The sequence below is a fragment of the Rhinolophus ferrumequinum genome, chromosome 18 (assembly GCF_004115265.2).
Source record: "Rhinolophus ferrumequinum isolate MPI-CBG mRhiFer1 chromosome 18, mRhiFer1_v1.p, whole genome shotgun sequence".
NCBI classification, from domain to species: domain Eukaryota; kingdom Metazoa; phylum Chordata; class Mammalia; order Chiroptera; family Rhinolophidae; genus Rhinolophus; species Rhinolophus ferrumequinum.
Genome location: NC_046301.1, coordinates 15,077,466 through 15,099,132, shown reverse-complemented (window position 1 = coordinate 15,099,132; position 21,667 = coordinate 15,077,466). Strand labels below are relative to the sequence as shown.

The following is a 21,667-nucleotide window of genomic DNA, read 5'->3' as shown; positions in this document are numbered from 1 at the left end:
ATATTTATCAATTTATTATCAACAGGTTATTTGTTTGGAAGGGGCTTCACCTGTTACCTTTACCACTTTTTCTCTGATGGAAGAGAATTCCAGGTTGTCTAACTTTTTACATTCTTTCTAGATGCTTTGAACCAGTGACCTGGTTATCTTAGGAAATTTCAGTGTGAGCCTCATGAAAAGGTTTTCTAGTTTTCCATCTCTGAAAAGAAGGTCCCACTGACTTTCTTAGCCATTGCCATAAAACAGCTCCTAAATAACCTATTATGAAAAGCATATTCCAATATCGATGATGACACTGAGTGACCTCCAGTGTCTACCAAGAACATGCCAACGGGAAACTATCACTGCATCGACAGTGAGTAATGAAGACTGATAGGTCATGGAATCTCTTCTGAAAACACAGTAATGGGGGAGATGGAGGCACAGCAAGAATTATTTATGAAGAACATACCAGGAAGACCTGATACTCCCACTTAAGACACCTCCAGGCAAAATAGTTCACTACTGAGTAGTACACTACTATTTTGTTAGACCCCAAAATAAAAATATCTTCAAGCTTGAAGGAAATTACTATAAATTACTAACTTATGTTTGCATGGTTTTCAAATGTTCATAATACTATATTAATTTTACACGAAGATATAAAAAATAAATATTGCCATGCATATCTCATTGACATTTAGAAAACTCACAAATAAATAACTTGAAATGCTGTCTAGAGAAATTGCTCCTGCATCTTACATAGTTAATCGTGGAGGACTCAATTCTATTTCTATATAGCATCATCAAACCAAAAAAGCAAGCCTAATTTAATGCCCTTAAATGAACAATGTGTAATGCTAAGGGAAAGAATACAAGCCAAAACTGGAGTGCAAACACCTTTTTTGCGGTAGGTTTTAATGGAAAAGGTTTGTGAACTAAGGGGATTCCTTCCCAGGGGCATGCTGGAAACATGGAAGTGAAGTGAGAGAAACTGGGAAGCCTTCCTTGGGCAACATACCCTGTTTCAGTTTCCTAAAACATCCCTGGTTAAGACTCTTGTAATTAAAAAGACACAGATAAGTGTTTATAAAAGTCCATCAGGTTCCTCATTAAAGCTGAAGTCACATACTAGAGACAGGTGGTCAGAAGGATAATTCAAAGATGGTAGCCGGTTGGGTCCAATCTGTTCTTCGGTGAGTAAATCCAGAGCTGACCTCACGCTCAGGGCGTGTTTAGAATACCAGATGTAGTCCAGGGTGTGCCGGCACTCCCCTGAGGTCCGAATCTTCCAGGTGGTGTACGGCGGTTCCGACTGCCCGTCTGCACTCAGCAGCTTGTAGGCGCTGTCTAGGTTGAGGCTGGAGGAGGCGAAGCGTTTGTAGACCTCCTCTGTTGGCTCTGCATTGAAGTCCCCACACACAATAAGGGGAAGCTTGGCTCCCTGGGTGATGCTCTGGAGGTTCTGGAGAAGGTCACAGCCTTGAGCTGATCGAAACTGCTCCCAGCCAGTACGTGCTTTCAGGTGGGTGACGGCGATGCAGAACTGCCGGCCAGACTCCTTGCACTCCATGGTCTGTGCAATGGCCACCTGATTGGTTTTCAGGGTCATGGCCGTCAGCCTAATATTGGCACTGTGGACTAGCTTGAATCTGTTCTGGAGGAAAAACAAGGCACAGCCATCGGGTCCATTGTTACGTTCAACATCTAGGCAAGGGGACCAGGGTTTGGGGAAAAACGTGCCTTGATAGCCCAGTCTACTGAGGAGTGGCTGGAAGGTGTCAAAATAGTGGTCCACCTCTTGGAGGCACAAGATATCGGGCTGGTAGGCAAGGATTTCTTCTAGGATGAGACATTTCCTTTCTTCCCACTTGAGTGCCTCAACAGGGCATTGTGCAAAGTTGTCTTTGCCTTCTCCAAGAGCTGAAATAGAAACAGTTGCTTGTCAGCTACTATAGAACTACAACTTCTAAGTGCCTGCCAGTCTCTGCCTTCAATACCACTCAAGCCCCTCTGAACGCTGCCTCCGCCTCAGAAGCTTTGGGTGATTCTTCTCGGCCTCACCTGTATTAACCTACCAAACGACACCTCTTACCGCCAGATGAAACAAGCCGCTGATTTTCTTTCACATTAAACTATTTCATGGACATACGGTGTTGAGTTTTAGCCTTAAGAAACAGTGTTCTCTGCAATCCCAGGGATCTAAACTGTCAGATGAAATAAAGATATTCAACTCTATATACTAATTTCAACACTAATAGTCCACATGAACCGATACAGGCACCATTAAGAAGGAATGGGCGGCTTTTCCTACTTATGGATGAACACTTGGGAAAAAATAAATGAATCCAAGATTGTAAAGTCAGAGTATGCCCTTCTTTTATAGGGGGGGAAAAAGGGGCCATTTTTCTTAAAATTTCACCTGCTACATGAAAGGCAATACTGTGGAAAGCTGACTGGCATATCTGCTTTTTAATTCACCAAACCCAGGAAAGAATTCCTTTCTACCGTGACAAAGTAACATCTGAATGAAGAGAGAACTGAAGCGACATCTCTGTGGCTTCAGGCCATACAGATGCGGATGGCTGAGCATCGGGCCACAGGAATACTCAGGCTCATCAGCACCCACAGCTGCCATTCCCCGCAGAAAGGCCTATGTGTTCCCCACTCAGCAGATTCCGTTTCCCCTTTGCAGATGCTATCTTAGCACTCTGGACTGAAAGCTGGAGCCGACAAAGTTTGGAGGCTGATAAAAGCCAGGCTCCTTTAGTTTTTAATGTGCTGGGAAGTAGACTTTCACTGTTCTGGGATAGCCGACAAACATAGAAGGTAAGGAATAAACCTTGAGTTGCTGGATTTATTAGTGGAATCACATGACTCCCTTTCTCTGCCTCCCCTTGTGGGAGCTCATGCCGCCCTCGTCGCCCCATCTCCCCACACCTCTTCCCTCCACAGGACATCAGTGCACCGGGCAAGTGCAGGAGCAGACAGGCAGCAGCGCACACCTGACTGCTCAGGCTCGAAAGCATCAGGCTTACGTACCTTGGGCGAGGATGTTCCACTGCATGACCCTAATAGGTGGGTGGCTACCGGGGCAGTCTGTCCTCAGATCCACAAAATCCCTCTGGAAGCGGGGAGGTCGAGTGTGCAGGACGGCCCTGCATTCCTCCAGGAGCTCTTTAGGATCAATGGGCTCCAGATGTCCTGGGTCAGGTGACACCAAATACTCTGGGTGCTGGGAGGCAGCGCTGCTGTTCAGTGTCTTGGCCAGAGCACTATAGAGTCTGCTCGTACCGTTTCCCATGGAACACGCTATAGGAAAGGAAAAGAAAGCAGTTACACACTCAGCTCCTCCTTTCTTCCGTTTTTACCCAGCTCAACTAGAAGATAAAGCATTTACTGTCCATAGAAGCCAAGAGCTCAATTTAGGACAATGTTGCCACGTTCATAGATAATGCCATTCCCACAAAGGTGGACTAAAGGAGTTTCCAGGGTCTAGCTTTCTACTGGAACAGGGAAGTGAGCTGTTAAAATTGGTCTCTGATTACGGTAGTTCTTTTAAGGGAAAAATACCTTGATCTTGATGGCCCTTTCTAACCGAGGATTTGTCTTTATAATTTATAAACCCAGTCTTAGAAAAGCATGGTACACAAAAAATCCACATTCTTTTTTCTACATATTTTAATAAGACCAATTTATAAAGAGCCAGATGTTAGAAAGCACATGTGAATCCTAGAGAAGAGATTAAGTCACAGCAGGCTGCTGCTCCAGCCATGTCACCTGTCCAGGTCCCTCGTGTGTGAAAAGAAACGGCTGGATGAAACCCATATCCCATTTCTTTTCAATGTGAACTGTAAATCAGGACTCTGACTTTCTGTGGAGCTCTGGACCTCGCTGAGCAATACAGTTGATACTCTAATGTAATTGCCAGATTTTTTAAAAATAAGGAAAGAATGGGGGCAGACGGGTAAGAAACAGTTGCCCACATTTCCTGAGATCCTGGAAGGAGAGGAGAGGAGAGGTGCAGGAAGCACACCATCTTCAGCGCGTTTGCTAGTGCTTTGCCTTCTATCCTAATAGGTTACATGAGAACAGAGTACAACATTCAACTAATCAGCATGAGGGAAGTTGTACGTGTCACTTCACTTGTGAGCAGTTGATTGCTCTTTTAGAGATCAATCATGTTTTCTCTTCCTTCTGGTATAAATTAGGGGCAAGTTTTACTTGGGACAATCTCCAAGATTCTGTACGTGATGCGTCTTGGTGTGGAGGAATCTGGATTTCCCTACCACACCCCTATCCTTGCTTTCTCTTCAAAGACACAACGTTTTTTAGTGTAAAATACAGTATTTGGCAGCGTGATTGACTATCTGAAACTAGCAGTGAATTAAATTCACTATGGCAGGTCACAAAAACGAAATCAAACATCACCAAATGTCTTAAAACATCAAGGTCAATAAGCATGTAAGCATGCAAGCGTGCTCTATTGTTCCTTTTCATCAACTCAAGGTAGTTTTTATCCCTCCAGTAAGAAAACTAGATTAAGGCAAAGAAACACATCCTCGTTTTCCCAATGTATATTTAAGTGCACATGCATCAGCAAGCAAGACTTTCCTCACACACGTGCACATGCCCAGATGCACATACACACCTGTTTCCAAACTGTTTGATTTGAATATATTCCTTTATCAGTCTGCTTGCCTGTCCAAAGGAAGAAATTTTATTCTTGGCTGGCACTACAACTTTGAAAATCTCTCTTCTGTACTTCTAGTTTTTTAAAAAAGCAGTTACTACTGGTCTCCAAGTGTGGTCTCCAGATCAGTAGTATCAGCATCACACAAACTGTAGACCAGATGTCACAGGGGCACCACGGGATGTTTGAAATGTGAAACACAGCAACATTTGACATCTGTCAGGCTCTACAAACTACTAGCTTGATGTTGCTCAATTTCAACATGATTGCTCTGCATCCTTTTGATGATGTCATATCTTTGCCAAGCTCAGTTTTGGGGTGGTTACTGTGATAAAAAACAAGTACCATATGAAAATGACTGAAAAAGAGGGTAACAATGTCCAATAGGAGCCCAAGGTTTGAGGAGTTATGTGAAGCCAGAAAAACTACCCTGAATCATACTTCCTTCTGAAAACTTGGGAAAACCTTCAGATAAAGAGAATATGGAACAGAATAACATCTGTTCAGACAATGAAAGCGTGCCGGAAAGATGCCCAGAAAGCAAATCAAAACTGTATCCTATTGTAAACTAAGCTGAAAGTTAAGAAAAATGGTAGAATGTCCTAAGAATTAGTGTATGTGCTGCCGAAACGAGCACAAATGTCCTAAGAATTAGAAAACTCAGAAATGAGATGAAACTTTGAGAGAGTGGCAAATATATGCTCGTTTTAAGCAAAGAAAATCCAACATATGGATAACAGGAGTTCTTGTGGTGGGCAAACCAATGCATGGAAATGAAGAGTACAAAGTTTCATGATGCAGGATGAATTAAGTTGTAGAGATCTAATATACAACATGGTGACTATAGTTAATAACTATTGTATAGCCGAAATTTTGAAGACCACATTTTAAGTTACCTCGAAACGCACACGCACACACACCCACCATGTGGGGTGACATTAATTAGGATTGAGGTGATCATTTAACAATGTATACGTTTATCAAAATGTTGTATACCTTAAATATATACAATTTTTGTTAATTATAGCTCAATAAAGCTGGAAAAAATGGTTTAAAAGAAAAAAAAAACATGGTGAAAAAAAGTACCATGAAAATTTTCAAACATCAATACAAAAGCTTTGCCTTTGTTACTCTAAAAAAAAAAAAAAACTTTAAGAACAAAACAATACTTGAAACTGCATATTGAAGAAACACCACATACCTGAGTATATCAACTCAGAATGACCAGCACCAACTGGACTGTAAAGAAAAAGAAAAAAAAAACCCTTGGGCATCTAGGCAAAAACAACAAGTAATTGTACGGAAAACAAAATTAGAGCATCATCAGACTTCAACTGCAATGTTTTCTGCCAGAAGAAAATGAAGTTACATATTTAAAATATATATAAATCAAACTTTGTATATGTGGCTCATCTATATGTGAGCCAAGGATTTTATATGCATCAAAACTGGAATATTGACTCCACGAGCCCTTCTTGAGGAAACTAGTAGAGCAGGAAACTACTGCAGCCAGAGGTATTTTTGTACAGTCCTTGAGCTAAGAATGTTTTGAAAGGGTGCACACAACACACACACACACGTCAGGATTATTTTTGGCCCTCAAAATCTTAAGTGTTACTATCCAGGCCTTTACAGAAAAATTTTGCCACCCCTGGAACTAGAGAACAAGCTTCAGATCAAAATGACCAGAGACATTGACATAAGAGCTTTAAACATACAGCTACTTAAAAATCCAAGTCTAAATAAGGATAAAAGAGAGTACAATATACGGAGGGTGCCCAAAAAATGGATATACATTTTAAGAAAGGAAAACTATTAAAATTGAAATAATATATACCGTAACGTTTGACTTCTGCAATTACAAGAGGTGCTCAAAGTGGTTACCATCAGTGTCCAGACACTTCTGGTTATGACGAACTACTGCTTGAGCAACACTGACCAAAGTGACCACTTGTATACATTTTTTTGGCACCCCCGGTATAATGGCTATGTGATCCAACAATGAGCAGGCGAAGATTTAGTACAACCAATAAAAGGAGGGGGTGGTCATGAAGCAGAGACCAGAAAGAGAAGATGCATATTCAATTAAAAAATTTTAAGCTCTTTTCATTAATCATGATTAGTAGTGGTATTAGTATTGTTATTCTGAGCCTGTTGTGTGGATGTGACATGAAGCAAATTGGATGTCCTCATTCCATCATTCCCTGTTGGCCTCCAGTTCCGATTTGGAAATACATTTCTAGGCTATTAGCTACATACAACACTCAAAGAAAACATTCTTGTCAAAGCCAGTTTATATTGGACCAAACAGATTATAAAATCTGATGATCCACCTTATTTGTGACTTGGCCTCTGAAAGACTTTTGGTGGTTTTCAAAAATTAAATCTACCTTCAAAAGACTGCTTTGCAGCAAAAAAGATGAAAGGGGTCGGCCTGGTGGCTCAGGCAGCTGGAGCTCCATGCTCCTAACTCCGAAGGCTTCCGATTTGATTCCCACATGGGCCAGTGGGCTCTCAACAACAAGGTTGCCGGTCCAACTCCTCAAGTCCCACAAGGGATGGTGGGCAGCGCCCCCTGCAACTAAGATTGAACACGGCACCTTGAGTTGAGCTGCCTCCCAGATGGCTCAGTTGGGTGGAGCGCATCCTCTCAACCACAAGGTTGCGGGTTCAACTCCCACAAGGGATGGTGGGCTGTGCCCCCTGCAACTAGAAAACGGCAACTGGACCTGGAGCTGAGCTGCACCCTCCACAACTAAGACTGAAAGGACAACAACTTGAAGCTGAACGGCACCCTCCACAACTAAGATTGAAAGAACAACTCGACTTGGAAAAAAATAAAATGAGTTTCCAGTATGATTGATTAAAAAAAAAAAGTGCTATGGAGAAAAATAAAGGAGAAAGGGCAGATAGGGACTGCAAGTGAATACGGAGTTGCTAATTTATACAGGACGCTCAATGAGGCCTCACTAAAAGATAGAATTAGAGCCAAGACGTGAAATCAGTAAGTCTTCTGGAGACCCAATGGAAGGACATTCTGGGCAGAGGAACGGCAAATGCAAAAGCCCTGAGGAAGGAACATGCTTGGCAAGGTCGATGAATCTTTAGCAAGGGGATGAGAGTGACTTAGAGAATGACTAAAAGGGGAGGTCAGTGAGGTCAGGGAGCAGGTTAAGTAGGGCCTCAGGACTTGAAGCCACTGGAGAATTCTAAACAGTAGGAGAATCTGACTTCCATAAAAATCTCACTGGTTGATGTATTAAAAATATACTGTGCTGTCGGGAAATAAGGGCAGACATAGGAAATCATCAGAGGACAAAAGGCAGTGGTAGCTTGGACTAGTGGTAGCAGTCACAGTGGTTGGACTCTAAATAAATCTAAAATAGGAGCCAACAGGTTCTGTGAGAGGAGGAGTCAAAAGCCCCCCAGGGCTGCTGGCCAAACGTGAAGGAGGAAGTTGCCAGTGCCCGTTAGAAAGATCTGGGGGGTTTGCAGAAAATAAAGGAGTTTGGCAGTTAGTTATGATGGATGTTCAGTAGGGAGGTACAGGCTGGAAATAAACATTTGGGAAATGTTAGTGGACGGAGACTAAAGTGAATCTGGAGAGAACAAAGGTCAAAGGATTGAGCTCGGGGGCAAATCGGGGAAGACAAGGTAATAAAAGTGTGCAAAGGTGATGTGGCCAGAGAAGCAGGAGAAAAATGAGAGTCTGATCTTCCTGCAAACAAAGTAAAGACAGCGTTTCATCCGTGAGGTAGTTATCTCGTGAGTCAAATGCTACTGACGATAGTTAGGGAAAATGAAGGCTGAAAACACATCTGGATTTAGCAAGGTGGGAAAACTTGGGTGACTTTAACAGCGCTTTCTCAGTTTTGGTGGAGTTGTGGGGAGAACAGGAACTAGGACAGAGAGTAGATTCAGTATTTTGAGGAAATTTTGCCCCCAAGAAGGAGATAAATGGAGTAGCAGCTGGAGATGGAGCTAAGACTATTCGGGGAAGCTGTTATGCCATGTTTGTTTGCTAACGGGGGTGACACAGGGAGGAAACCCGAGGAAGCAGGAGACGTCGGCATGGTGGCATGAGGAAACAAGCACACAGACCCTCTATCCCCCCAAAGCAACTCTAAGCCTGGACAGAACTGTCAAAGCCAACTGTTTCAGCACTCTGGACACAGACCAAAGGCACGCAACAAACCGAGAAGCTTTTACTCATGGAAGCTACTGAAATTCAGGTAAGAACAACGCTACTCTAAGCCATTCCTCTCTCCTCCCCCAGCTCTGTGGCAGTAGTTCAACTAAGTTGGGCAGCAAGGAAATTGAATTATTAAGTAAATTTTTCCCACAAAGAAAAGTCCAGATTGTGATGGCTTCTCTGGTGAGCTTATCAACTATTTAAATAAGAAATACTACCAATCCTTCACAGACTGTTTATTGCTTCTCATGTACAGCCTTTCTGGAAGACACTTTGGCAAGTTTTTAAATAATCTAACCTGGACTTACCATACAGCCCCTAGGTACTTAACCAAGGTGAACTGAAAACTAGGTTCCTGTAAAATTCTATGCGAAATGTTTATAAGCAGTGTTATTAATAATCACCAAAATTGGAAGCGAACGAGATGCCCTTCACCATGCAAATAGAGAAACAGCTGTGGAACATCCATACGATAAACCCAGCGATAAAAAGGAACGAACTATTGATTTGCAGTATTCATCCATGCAACAGGGTGAATCTCAGGTGCATTTTGTAAGTGAAAGAAGCCAGGCCCTAAAAACCACACATTGTATGATTCTGTTCACATGACATTCTGGAAAAGGCAAAGCTGTACAGACTGGTCGTTGTCAGGGGGAGGCTGGAGGCTGTCAGTGGCTGACTGGGGAATTTTCAGGTTGACGGCACCAGTCTGTGCAGTACTAGGATGGTGGACACATGACTACATGCCTTCGCCAAAATCCATAGAAGTGTCCATAGCAATGACTAAACTTGAATGTATGCCTATTTAAGATATCAGCCAGGAACTGGAGGCATCAAGAGGGAATGCAGACTTTGACCAGTGAATTATTTCCCAGGCTAGGGAATTAGTAACTAAAAGTGAACACTATATAAAGACTTCACATACTACTTTTTACACTTTGTTAACAAACTACCAATTCTTAGACCACTTAAGGACTGCAATGTAGTAAGGCTAGGTATTTAAACTTGAAAACAAAGGAAGGCTGCCCATCCTAAGAGTGACGCCAGTGACAGGATGGCTAATGACGACCGAATGCTTTGTAGATGCACCATTCACAGATTCCTCTTGCTTTGAGTGTATTTTCAATTAATTCTCATCATAATCCTAGGACGTAGCTACTCTTCTCATGCCCTTTTTACAATGAAGAAATAACTTAGTAACAATTCTCATAGTTTCTCACTTGTTCTGAAAAATAGCGGTCACTTTTTTTCTTTTAGAGTTTCAACCATTAAAAAAAATCTTTTCACGCATAAATACTGTCCGATTCCAGTATTTCAAGCCAGGCTGCTGAAGTTTTATGCCTTAACAGGGGTTGCTATTCAGGGCTTTAAAAAGCTTGTCAAAAGTTCAGAATAACTCAACATTGAAAGGCAATTTCGTGAGGTGAGATAGAACAAATAATTCATCTGGGTGGTAATTAAGATATTGAAAAATAGAAAATCTTGATAAAACATCTGTTGAACTTTATTTGGCACTTACACTAGCTTCTCGGCCCAATTTTATGTATGTTTGTATATGAGTATTTTCCATTTGGCCCCATATTGTATTCAGTTTTTGCCCCAAATTTGTTTTTTGCCAGCTATTTCACGAGAAAAAGTATCAGCCATCCTTCCCAACGTGATACACGTTGTGTAATTTATATAGGCAATAGACAGATCACAGTAGTTGTATTTCTTATGCCTAGCTATTCATTTAGCAAATCCACTCCCATCCCTTGCCATTTCCTAATTCTATAAGCATGTTTCCATATACATTTAGAACTGGATACCTTTATTCTATGCATTATTAATATCTTACTGCTACTGTATAGGAATAAATAAACTCTTACCCTTACAATAGCTTTTGAAGATTTGCCAGAGAATTCAGATTATTTCGATTCTTGCAGTACAGTAGCAGTATGTAAACTTCCCTCATTCAGTCGTCCCTTTACTTTCCTAAGTAACAAAGCAGAAGAGAAGTGGGCTAATCGCTGACATACAGAGTACATGCTTACTCTTCATACTACCAAGTACTGCCCACTTCCAGCAAGAGGCAGACGATGGTGCAAGCTCTCAGAGTGCCCATCAGAGGGGAATGATCAGGGATAATGAAACCCCTTCACATCGGTAATTAAAATGCTGGATGAGAACTAACAGTTGAAACCCAAACGGCCTGGGCCTACCATTCCAAGAGCTAAAGCACTTAGAGGCTAAAAGCACTTAGACATCACAGAGAAAGACATCTCTCCACACAATGTTTCTCTAGTTACCCAGCGATGGCTTATTCTTGAGTTTGCCCAAACCACTCAGTCTGTGAATAATTTCTCTCACAATTACCAGTTGTATTAGCTTAGCCTCTTGAAATGGTGGCTTGGCAAAAACACGAATGAAACACCAAAAACCAAATAAAAGCCAAGGTTAACTGGGTACACACCTGGGAACTGAGGAGCTGATCAATCTCCGGCCTAAGGAAACCTGGCTGAGTCAAGTACACAAAAACTAAACGACAGATGTCACAGGAAGGTGTCATTGAAAGAGCAGTCCTATGCTGCCATCTACTGGCCATGTGTTGAACCTCAGCAAGTGGAGACGGCTAATTCAGCGGCTAGTTTTCCTTCGGCTCCTTAGAGTAGGTTCCTAACTAAACGTGACAACTGTCAAGACGAGTGAAAATATTCACAAGATAACCACTGACATAAAACAGCCGGGATATTGGATATGTGATATATTTAGTTAAAACTTGTAGAAATCAATAAATAAAGACTGTTAGCCCCTGTGCCAGCCCAGTTGTAAGGACCAAACTCCAGTCGCTCCCTTTTACGCCTGGCCTCCTCTTACATGAGTCACCCTTGATACTGAACTACAATCCCTGTCCTTTCTACGTTACACTGTACGCTCCATGACAGGCTGTGTCTGGCTCACTTACCCAGCCCAGTGGTCTGTTTTGAGTGTGGACCTGCAGGACAGTAATTCCTGGGTCCTAAGGGCCGATTTCGGGAGGGACTATTTTCTGGTGAGGGTCAGATACTTCAGTCCATGGCCAGTGTTCAAACGTCTGTTACTGAGCACCACTGACTGAATGCCCGGAGCACTTCGCAGTGCAGTACAGTGTCAACATTTCTCAGTAAGATCAGGGGGTTTTAGAGGTGAACAGTCTTAAAACACAAGTTAGGCTGCCTGGTTTCAAATCGTGCTCTTTCTTTTACCAAAAGGATTCTGAACAACTTATTTACCCATGTGGGGATGGCTGCAGCCTCCTCCGTTGTGTTCCTGGGAGGACTGTGGTAAGCTAGTGATGCCGGCACATCCTAAGTCGGCAGCTGAATGTGAGCTAGTCTGTGACGCCCAGTGAAGCTCACTTTCTGGGTTTAAGAAGACTTAGCATCCGAGAACCTAGCATGTGCCATACCACTTCCATGTATTTGCATCGTGCTTTCCAACAATGGGCAAAGTAGGTATTGTATTCACCATTTGACAGGCATGGCTCCGGAGGGTAAGAGGTTACAGTTTTCTCATAATTACATATCTAGTGAAGGGTCTGGCGCTGCAGCAGCTACCTGCACTGTAGCTTCTCAACAGCACTGAGTCAGTAAGTGCCACGGAGCCTTGCCAGGGCACACAGGAATAAACAGAGGTCGAATTCCACCTCCTGTCGACGTCACTGCCATCACAGCACACACACTGTCACAGCACAAAGTGTACAAAGCAGGATAATGACCCGTGTGGCACTGCTGGAGATATCAAGTGAAGGTCATGACTGTCAACCGAATGTGTCTAAAAATACATGCACCTAGACACAGGGTGACAATCCACTTGACCTTTCTTTGCTAGGCAGCCGTCAGAGAACAGACAACGCCAAAGTGTTCTGCAGACCAGGCTGAGCTGTATCTTCAGTCATGCCAGAGTCATCTAAAAAATATCACTAAGGAAAAAGAAAGCCCCCCACAATAAACGCTGAGGTTAACATGTTTAGTGGGTGCTCAGTTGTGAGTTGGCTGGTTAGTCATTTCCACAAGCTGGGCTTTTCTAGCTTGCTGCTCTGAAGTGAAATGTGGGGAGGCATCTGGTGGGACAGCTGCGCTCCACTAACACAGCGGGTCTGTGGCGACAGGCCCATCACGAACACTTCGGGGGTGCTCAAGGAAACGGTTCGTTTTCACAGGTATGAGGAGGACTGTGAAAGCTAAAAGGGTTTTGCTGATAGTACAGAGTTCTTCCCTCTCCATTATGGGCCGTAAATTATGGTCTGTGAGCCACATCTGGCCAGCACCTGTCTGTAATTTGTGCTGCCTGTGAGCTTTCCTTTTTAAATGGTTGAAAAAATAATGCTAAGAACAATATTTTGTGACATGTGAAAATTTTATGAAGTTCAAATTTCAGTGTCCATAACTAAAGTTGATGTGTTGTCTATGGTTGCTTCCACACTACAGTGGCAGAGGTGAGTAGTTTTTTAAGAGATCGATTGCCTACCGAAGGTAAATTAGATACGGTTCCTCCCCAAGGAAGCTTGAAGAAGCTCTAAGCTGAGCCAGAGACAAAGGGCAGGAGAGCTGGAGGGGCAATTGTTAGGGCAATTCTTTCAAGAATGGCATATGGAACAGCTGTGCTAGTAACGCCTCCTCTCTCACACAGACAGAAGCCGGCAGGGGTGGCTTCCGCCTGCTGGAGAGAATGTGGGTGGCATGCCTTGGAAAGACCCCCAGGGATGATGGACCCGAAAGAGAAGTAGACCAGATTAGGAGCTAACTGCAGGACTATTTCTGAAAGGAGGGTGAGAGCTGAACAGAGGGAGAACACAGAAAGAAGCCCTCCTTGCTTTGGCAAAGGTGGAGGTCTCCAGCCTGCTCCCTCTTGGGTGTTCTAGAAGCCTCACTGTCCACCCTCCACATAATCTTCCCACTTAGCTGAGCCTGCAAACTCTCTCCCCTTTAGGAGGCTTGACAGAGAAACAGGCATAACATACTTTATCAGTGTAAAACTACAGGAGAATATTATGAACACAAAACAATAGGCTTCTATGAAAAAAGGAGCAATCAGAAAACTAGAAAATATCTAGAAATTTTAAATGACTGCAAAATAGAAAATAAAGAAGAGATAAAGACATTAAAAAATGAGAGAGGAGACACAGAGGATAGATCCAAATGGCGAACAATCTATCATAATCCCTCATAATCCAACAGCAGTCCCTAATTTGTGGGGACATAAGAATCCATTCGTAAGAAACTTCCAGCACGCTTCGAAGTATTTAAACAAATGTCCTCCCTGGCTGTCCACCGGGCTATCCATCAGCGTCACCAGGTGCTCAGGCCCCACTCGCAGATACTGAAATTCAGGAGATCTGAGTGGGGCCCAGACCTTTTACTGATAGTGGAAAGAGAAAAAAATACTTGTTAGAAACATTTAAGTCTGATGGTGATACTTTTCGTTAGCTCTTTCCCCGGGCACTGCTGCCCACATCCCTGTTGCTGAATTCATGGTCATCAGTATGTTTCAAGTGTTGCTCCGGGACCACATAGAAGAGGACAGCGAGCTGAGATTTTCTATGATAGTTGAGGGCTTCCTCCTCCTCGTGGAAAGGCTGATTTCTCCTGTATTCTAAAACTAAAGATAAATCCTAAACACTGCTTTTCACGAAACTACAAGTGGGTTTACTATGGAGCTAAACACCATGCATATCATCCTTTGAACTTCTATTTATTCATGTGGGAAAACTATTCAAGTGGTTATCAAGGTCTCCTAAGTTCAAGTACAGATGCTGAGTCTCCCTCCTCCTCCTTCCAAGAAACAGTAATTGCCTCACTCTCTCCATAGACATCACCAAAACCTACCCGGTGTTCTATTTATCCACCTACTCACTCTGTAAGTTGTACAACTACACCGATACCTTTCCATTACAACGTCAGCCCCAAGTGTTTTCTCACTGAACTTTCATAACTGCACCAATTCCTTCCCTTTCTTAGAGTTGGCTTTTGTTCAGCTAACTGTTCTTGCTCAGGGGCCTCGTGAATTGCCTAAGGCCCCAAGCTCAAAGATCTTAACACTTTTCCAGAATCTTCTCTGAGTTTTCTCAAACTTACCAGGAGTAAGTACCTTGGAAAGGAGTGGAGCGTAAATCTGCATTTTAGCAAGCGTCCCAGATGATTCTGGAAGCACCTCTTTCTGACAGCACTCGTCACTGCTCCATCCCTACCTGCCACCTTCTTCCAGGCATTGGGTCTCCTCTCCCTGCCGGTCACCCTCCCTTCACCTATACAATGTAAAGTTGTTTGTTTTCTCCCCCACACCAAAATCCAGCCACACTTTCTTCTTAATTCTTGCCGCAATTAGTCATGAGACACAATGTAATACGTGGCCATGTGAGAGCACTGTGTTCAATAAAACTTGGGGATCAACTGATACCGATGTATCTCCTTTTCCCTAGGAAAGGCCAGTGTGAGGAGACAGCAGGCAAGGTTCCGGGACTTGCACATATTCATGTACGGGTGTGTTGAATGTGACTCTGCGGCCCATGGTTATTACCTCAGAAGCCCCAAGAGGTCACTGTGTTTAAACTCTTACCATTGACTGCTACAGGAAGACGATACCTTAGTTCTCCTACACGGAAAGCAATTTATTTCTGTAGAAGCTTGATAATTACAAGCCTTCCCATTTTTTTTCTCTCTCCTAAGCAGCTTGCTGACAGTTAAGGGACACACTAAATAAAGCCATCTCCTCAAATGAACTGGTATTTGTTTTTTAAAATTGTACTAAGAAAAACAGCAACACGCTCCAGCGGTGAACAGGAATTCAGCCAACTCTCCATTATCTGAGGAGGAATCTGGAGGACGGCACTCACAAACCTACAGTGACTCCTGACTGCATTTCATCCAGGACAGTAGCTGCGGGCGACTGCTGCTGCTTCACGCGGGGTGCTGTCCTTTGCGAGAAAAGGTAGTACAACACTGAGCTCATCTCCCAGGTCCCCTTTAAATTCTAATAACCTAGTATTTGACGCCAAAGGGACTTTCCAGTACCTCTCATAGCCAAGGGGCGTCAGTTAGGCAGGAACTATTAAATGAGGTCAAGTATTGGGACTTATTTATCCCCTCCTTCCCAAAAAAGACTCTCTGGAGGGAAGAGTAACTCTAAGCTCCTTGAAGGCTTCTCTTGCCAGATGTCTAAACTTTGTGGCATCTAAGGATAACCTGGAGTTTCATTATTATTGTTATTTTGTTAAGCAATGTGGAATCTGGACCCACCAATAACAATTCTGTTTAATAAGTCTGCAGTAGGCTCCACAAACCTGCTTTTAAAAGCACTTACCGTATTTCCCCGAAAATAAGACCAGGTCTTATATTAATTTTTGCTCCAAAAGACGCATTAGGGCTTATGTTCAGGGGATGTCATCCTGAAAAATCACGCTAGGGCTTATTTTCCAGTTAGGTCTTATTTTCGGGGAAACATGATACTGTTTTTAAAAGCACATGATGCTGGTTCTGAGGCTCTTTGGGAACATTTTGCAAGATGCCTCTTCTCTCACCCGGCTGCATCCATGCCTCATGCCTTCTTCCCCTCTTCGCTCCTGCCTTTCCCCAAACAAAATGTTTTAGTCTCTTTCAATCCTAACCATGCTTCAAGGCCCACCTATTTCTTGAGCCTAAAAAGATCACCTTCTTTAAAAGGGACTTCCCTTTTCTTCCACTCCAGTGTGCCATCTGCAAACCTTTAACTCTTAAGCGATGATGTCATTAAACAGTCTTTTCGTAAATCTCATCTCTTACTGGGCAGTGAACTCCTTTAAAGGAAGACTAAGGCCCACATTGTTTTACCTCCTATAATAAAGCACCTACAGTGTGTGAGACATTTGGTAGACTTTGGGAATGAATGCGTGATCAAGCCGTGAATGAATGAATGTTCTAAAAGTAGCTGAAGCTGTAAGTGCACGAAACAGGAGAATTGCCCTGATTTTAGTAACTGTCTACAATAGTTTAAGGACCATAAAGTCCTTGAATTTCTTTATCTGTAGAAGTAGGGGATTTCAGAGGACTTTTTAAAAAGTTCTTTAAACAGCTTTCTGTGCCCAAAGCCTAACATTCTAATGCTCTATCTGACCTGAGCATCTTTCCCTCAGTTAACAGCACAGCTATGTGTATCTGTATTACACACGTTATCTGTGTTCCCAAGATGGACCTACCGACCAACTGTGCCTCAGAGGGGCTTTGAGGTAATGTAAGACATGAGCTGGTAAAGGAGACAACTGGTTTTCTTTTACTTCTCCCACCCCAAGCATAATGTTCCCCTTGAAAATTTCTAGCAAGAAAAAAAACTGTTAGAAGGCGGTACCCATTCTAACAGTTATTTCACAATGTGCCAAATTCCTATAGAACTGGGAAAAAAAACTGAACAACTGTCAAGTCCAGCCTTTCTAAAGAACAATCTAGAGTTTAGTAGTCTCCAGTTAGCAGTTTAACATCCTAATTTTTAAAACTGTATCTCGGCCTAACATACGCCAATAATCTGAATAAGTTTAAAATCTTGGCTTCAGTCACATTTTGGATTATCACTTTCATTAATTAAAGAAAGCCACCTTGAACATACTCTTTCTACTGCTCAATCTGTCCTTCTTAAATTAGTCCAAAACTTTACGAGCAAAATGTAGTTATGTATAATCGAGGATGGTCATACAAATGTCTTAAACAGCAATAAGCTAACTTAAGCACAACCAAAATACACGTTTCAGTGTGATGAAGCAATTGCTAGTTTGAAAGAGAAACTTGATTTCTCATCTTTAAAAGTATGATCAATTTGTATGTAATTTGTGCCCACGGTAATACGTATGTCCTCCGGCAGAAACCGAGGTGGCAAAAAAAGGGAAAGTCCAAGGTATGTAATGTATAAAATTGGCTCTTGGCAAAATCTTTACAGAAATCTTAACTCAGGTATATAGGACTCACAGTGACGTCCGTATTAAGTTAGGAGGCTCCAAAAAAATCCGAATAAATGTAAAACAAGTCAATGTGTGTTCAAATGCACTGTTCACATGACTGAAAAAATGGAACCTCTAGGCCATGCAAACCACATGGTTAAACACAAGTGTAATTGGTCAAATGATTTTCTTTTGCATAAAAATTCCCGTACTAGGCGCCATAAGAAGTAAAAACAACACAAATCATTTGAGGGCTCGGAAGGGGGAAATGCCACGTAGGTCCAGAGCGAGAAATGCTGAAGGCACGGCATCCAAGGATCTAACGGGAATCCGAACACCGCTCCAGCAGACGTGCTGCAAACCCCAGGCAAAGGAAGAGAAAAGGGGGAAAGAAGGGCCCGCTTCCCAGCCTGCCCCGCCGCCCGCCGCCCCGGCTCCCATTCATTCCGCGCGGTGTCCAGGTGGCGGCCGCGCGTTAGCCGCCGCGCACTCACCTGGTCGGGAGCACCACCTCGCCGCCCCCGAGGCTGCCGAGGCCGCTGCCGAGAGCCGGAGGGACGCGCGCCGGGGGGCGGCCGCCGGCGGGGACGACTGGCTGCGCAGGCCCGGGCCGGGCCGGCGGCGCAGGCCGGGCGCGTCCCTGTGCAGCAGGGCGGAGCAGAGCCGCCGCGGGCTCTGATACATGCCGGGCGCCGCTGCCACCACCGCCGCGGCCCCTCGCGCGCCGGAGGAGCGGAGCACGGCCGGGGCCGAGGCGGGCAGACTCTCGGGCCGTCCAAGCGGAGGCTCTCAGGCTCCTTCTCGCCCTGGCCAGGGGCTGGGGAAAGTCCTGGGCAGGCGGGCCCGAGTGGGAGGCGGGAGCGGCGGCGGCGGCGGCGGCGGCGGCGGCGACACTGTCTGCTGCCAACCGGCGAGACCTAAGGAGAAGCGGTGAGCGCAGCGCGCTGACAAAGCGGGCGCTACCAAGTGGGACCCGGAGGGGGGGATCCGTGCGGCCGGACCCCGGCGCAGCCAGGCTGGGGTTCCTAGAACCGGGGTAATTCCATTTTGAAAGGGAGGACATCTTAAGGTGATCATGAATTGGAGGCTGTAGGACGTCTAAGGTGACAAGTATCCGTTGCAGCCGTTTTAAAGTAATGAGCCTCCTCTTCCGTTGGCTGGAATGGAAGCGCCTCTAGGCGGGGAGTCCCGAGACAGTTTCAGGGCTGGGGCCCTGGGGACACGTGTGTGTCAGAGTGGAAGCGCGCGCGCGCGCGCGTGTGTGTGTGTGTGTGTGTGTGTGTGTGTGAATACAGCAAAGGGCGTCCGCCCCTGACCCTTTCGCCGCGACATGTTGTGTTAAATGAAACTGAGCACGATAAAGCGCCGACTGTGGGCGAGGGCGATGGTGAACATGAATGACAGCGTCTGTTTCCTCAAGGACGTGTTACTCAGGCAAAGGGGGCAGAAGGTGGCAAGAGAAATCAGACCATAAAGCTCCACAAGGTAGATTAAGATCAGTGACACAAGATATCACAAGTTTGGCGATAGAGGTTATCACAGGCCCGGGGGTGCTACAAGTTTTATGAGAAGAATTGGCTTTTGAGTTGGGCCATGAGGTGGAGGTCTAGAATTTACACGTGTGGAATTTTGGAGGGGAGTGGTGGCGATTTATATACGAAGAAGGGAAATAAGCAGAAAGTCTTGGGTGTATTTGGGAAAACAACTCTAAGTTATGTAGGATGGAAATTATAGAGTAAAAAGACCGATGGTTGGATACTTTATATTGGGGAAGGCAGATATTACACTAGACTTAATTTGGTAGGAAACAGTAAGCTGCTGCCTTTTTGTGAGATGGACAAGGACCCCCAGTTTAATTGGAGGTCATGTATCTCTGGAACACGAAAAGGAAGGAGAAAGTAGACCAGCTGAGATGAAAGATATTCCAGACCTGCTTCTGGTACTGAAAACGAATGGATGGAAGAAACATCTCAGATCCAGCAGGAAATGACTAAACGTGAATGGAAGGGGGTGAAAGGGAGGGTACCCTAGACTGGATAACCTCCCTGAATGAAATATGAGCTAGAAATGTTTTCTTGTTGGATTTTCCCATAATTTTGCTGAGTCTCCTATCTTGTGGAATTGGAAGCTTTTCATTACCAAGGATACTCAAAATATTTTTCAGACCTAGGTTATATATCTAACACCCAGCAGGTATGGATGAGTCAGCTGGCACAAGTTGATCATAATTCCTGGGACACAAGCTCGTTAGCAACTCATTAAACCTTCTTAGTCTCACCTTCCGTATCTATAAAACAGGTAAAATCATACCTTAGTCATTAAGTGAAGTAAAAGCTGCTAACTAAATTAGCCCATAAAAAGTATTTTGCAAATACAGGCATACCTCATTTTACTGCGCTTCACAGGTGTTGCTTTCTGTTTGTTTGATTGTTTACACAAATTGAAGGTGGGACCCTCCACCAGCAAAAAGATTAGGACTTCCCTTATTGCCATGGTTTGAAACTGAACCTACGATATCTCCAAGGTATGCCTGTGTAGCAAAAGATTAGGTTAGAATCTAAGTCATGGGTATATAAATGTTCAGTTACAAATCTTTTTCTTTTCCACATGTTCGGAAATATTCATAATAAAGTGTTTGGGGAATAGTGCTTTGAAAATTAAAAGTACTTCTCAAATATAAAAAAGGGATTCAGAGAGCATGCTATCCTGAAAGTGGTTTGGCAGTTTTATTTTTGTTAGATATTAAACACTGTATACTTTAAGCAATCAGAAAAATATAAATGAATACTTCTTCACTTCAAAAACTTATTTAGTAAGGATTAATGGAGTACATATTGCGTGCCAGCCTCTACATGAGGGCGTACAAAAATGATTTGAACAACGTCTGTTCACAGTTTAGTGGGTGAGGCAGTGTATAAACACAAATGCTTATAATATCTGATAATAAATATAGAATCATGATATGAACAAGGTACTGTAGAAACATAAGAGGAACCTACTTGCCTGGAGAAGTCAGGTGAGGCATTTTGAACGAGGTGACTAACATGCAGGAAGGGATGAGGGAGGGTATCAGGTAACAGCAAGGCAAGGAAAGGAGGGCGGTTCCAGAAACAGTAAGTACCACAGTTGAAAAAACTTGAGTGCATTGTGTCCCCATGGGAGTGTCAGAAGATGAGGTGGAAGCTGTGAGCAAGAAGGAACACATGAAGGGTTTCCAGAAGAGTTTGGACTTCATCCTGAAGGTTCTGGGGCACCTTTGAATGACTAAGCAGATGGGTTGCACCGTCAGGGTTGCGTTGTTCAAAGATCATTCTGTCAGCATTGTGGAAGGTGGGTTGGAGACTAGGTGGAATGAGAGCCGGGCAGGTAGGCAGACCACATGCTGGGTCCGAATCCCTGGGGGAGGGGCAGGGCATGCATGCTCATTTGAAAAGAAAACAATACAGCTGGCTCTGATGCACATTCCTCTTTCTCCCTCAGTGCTACCTCCCAAACAAATGAACTGGGGGCAGTGAAGGTGGAAAAGACGTTGGTTTAAGAACGAGGAAAGAGACAGAAACCACAGGGTGGAGAGATTGAATCTCAGCTGTGAGGGAGAGGAGCATAGTCTAGGGATGACTTGGTAGCTGGTGGGTAATCGTGCCAAATAAGGAAAACTGGTGGAGACGCCTCTCTCAGAGGAGGACGCTGAGTTAAGCTCTTGGAACACCAGGTGGAGTCACTTTGAGGACAAATGAAACCATGGCCCTGGAGTTCATAGCAGGGTCAGTCAGGGCCAAACACTTGAGAGTTCGGTAGCTAAAGTCATGGAGAATGAGGGCACCCACAAAAAGTCTTGTAAGTGATGCCAGAAAAGTGCTGAGGCTGAAATTCCTGTGTA

The 21,667-nt window shown here is 44.0% G+C and overlaps 1 protein-coding gene across 7 annotated transcripts; it reads right to left on the bottom strand.

Moving 5' to 3' along the window:
* Window positions 1–66: 66 nt before the first annotated feature.
* NOCT (nocturnin) lies at window positions 67–18,674 on the bottom strand. Of its 7 annotated transcripts, none has more exons than XM_033135036.1 (5): window positions 18,282–18,335; window positions 5,874–5,911; window positions 4,631–4,680; window positions 3,022–3,291; window positions 67–1,902 (listed from the first exon to the last, which is right to left on the bottom strand). In XM_033135036.1, exons 4-5 carry the CDS (start codon window positions 3,281–3,283, stop codon window positions 1,067–1,069), a joined length of 1,098 nt encoding a protein of 365 aa, XP_032990927.1. In that variant the 5' UTR covers window positions 3,284–3,291; window positions 4,631–4,680; window positions 5,874–5,911; window positions 18,282–18,335; the 3' UTR covers window positions 67–1,066. The 7 variants fall into 7 exon arrangements, with proteins under 7 accessions (XP_032990927.1, XP_032990926.1, XP_032990930.1 ...); XM_033135035.1 differs by lacking the exon at window positions 18,282–18,335 and adding an exon at window positions 10,733–10,838; XM_033135039.1 differs by lacking the exon at window positions 5,874–5,911 and having other exon boundaries at window positions 18,282–18,356.
* Window positions 18,675–21,667: the final 2,993 nt, after the last annotated feature.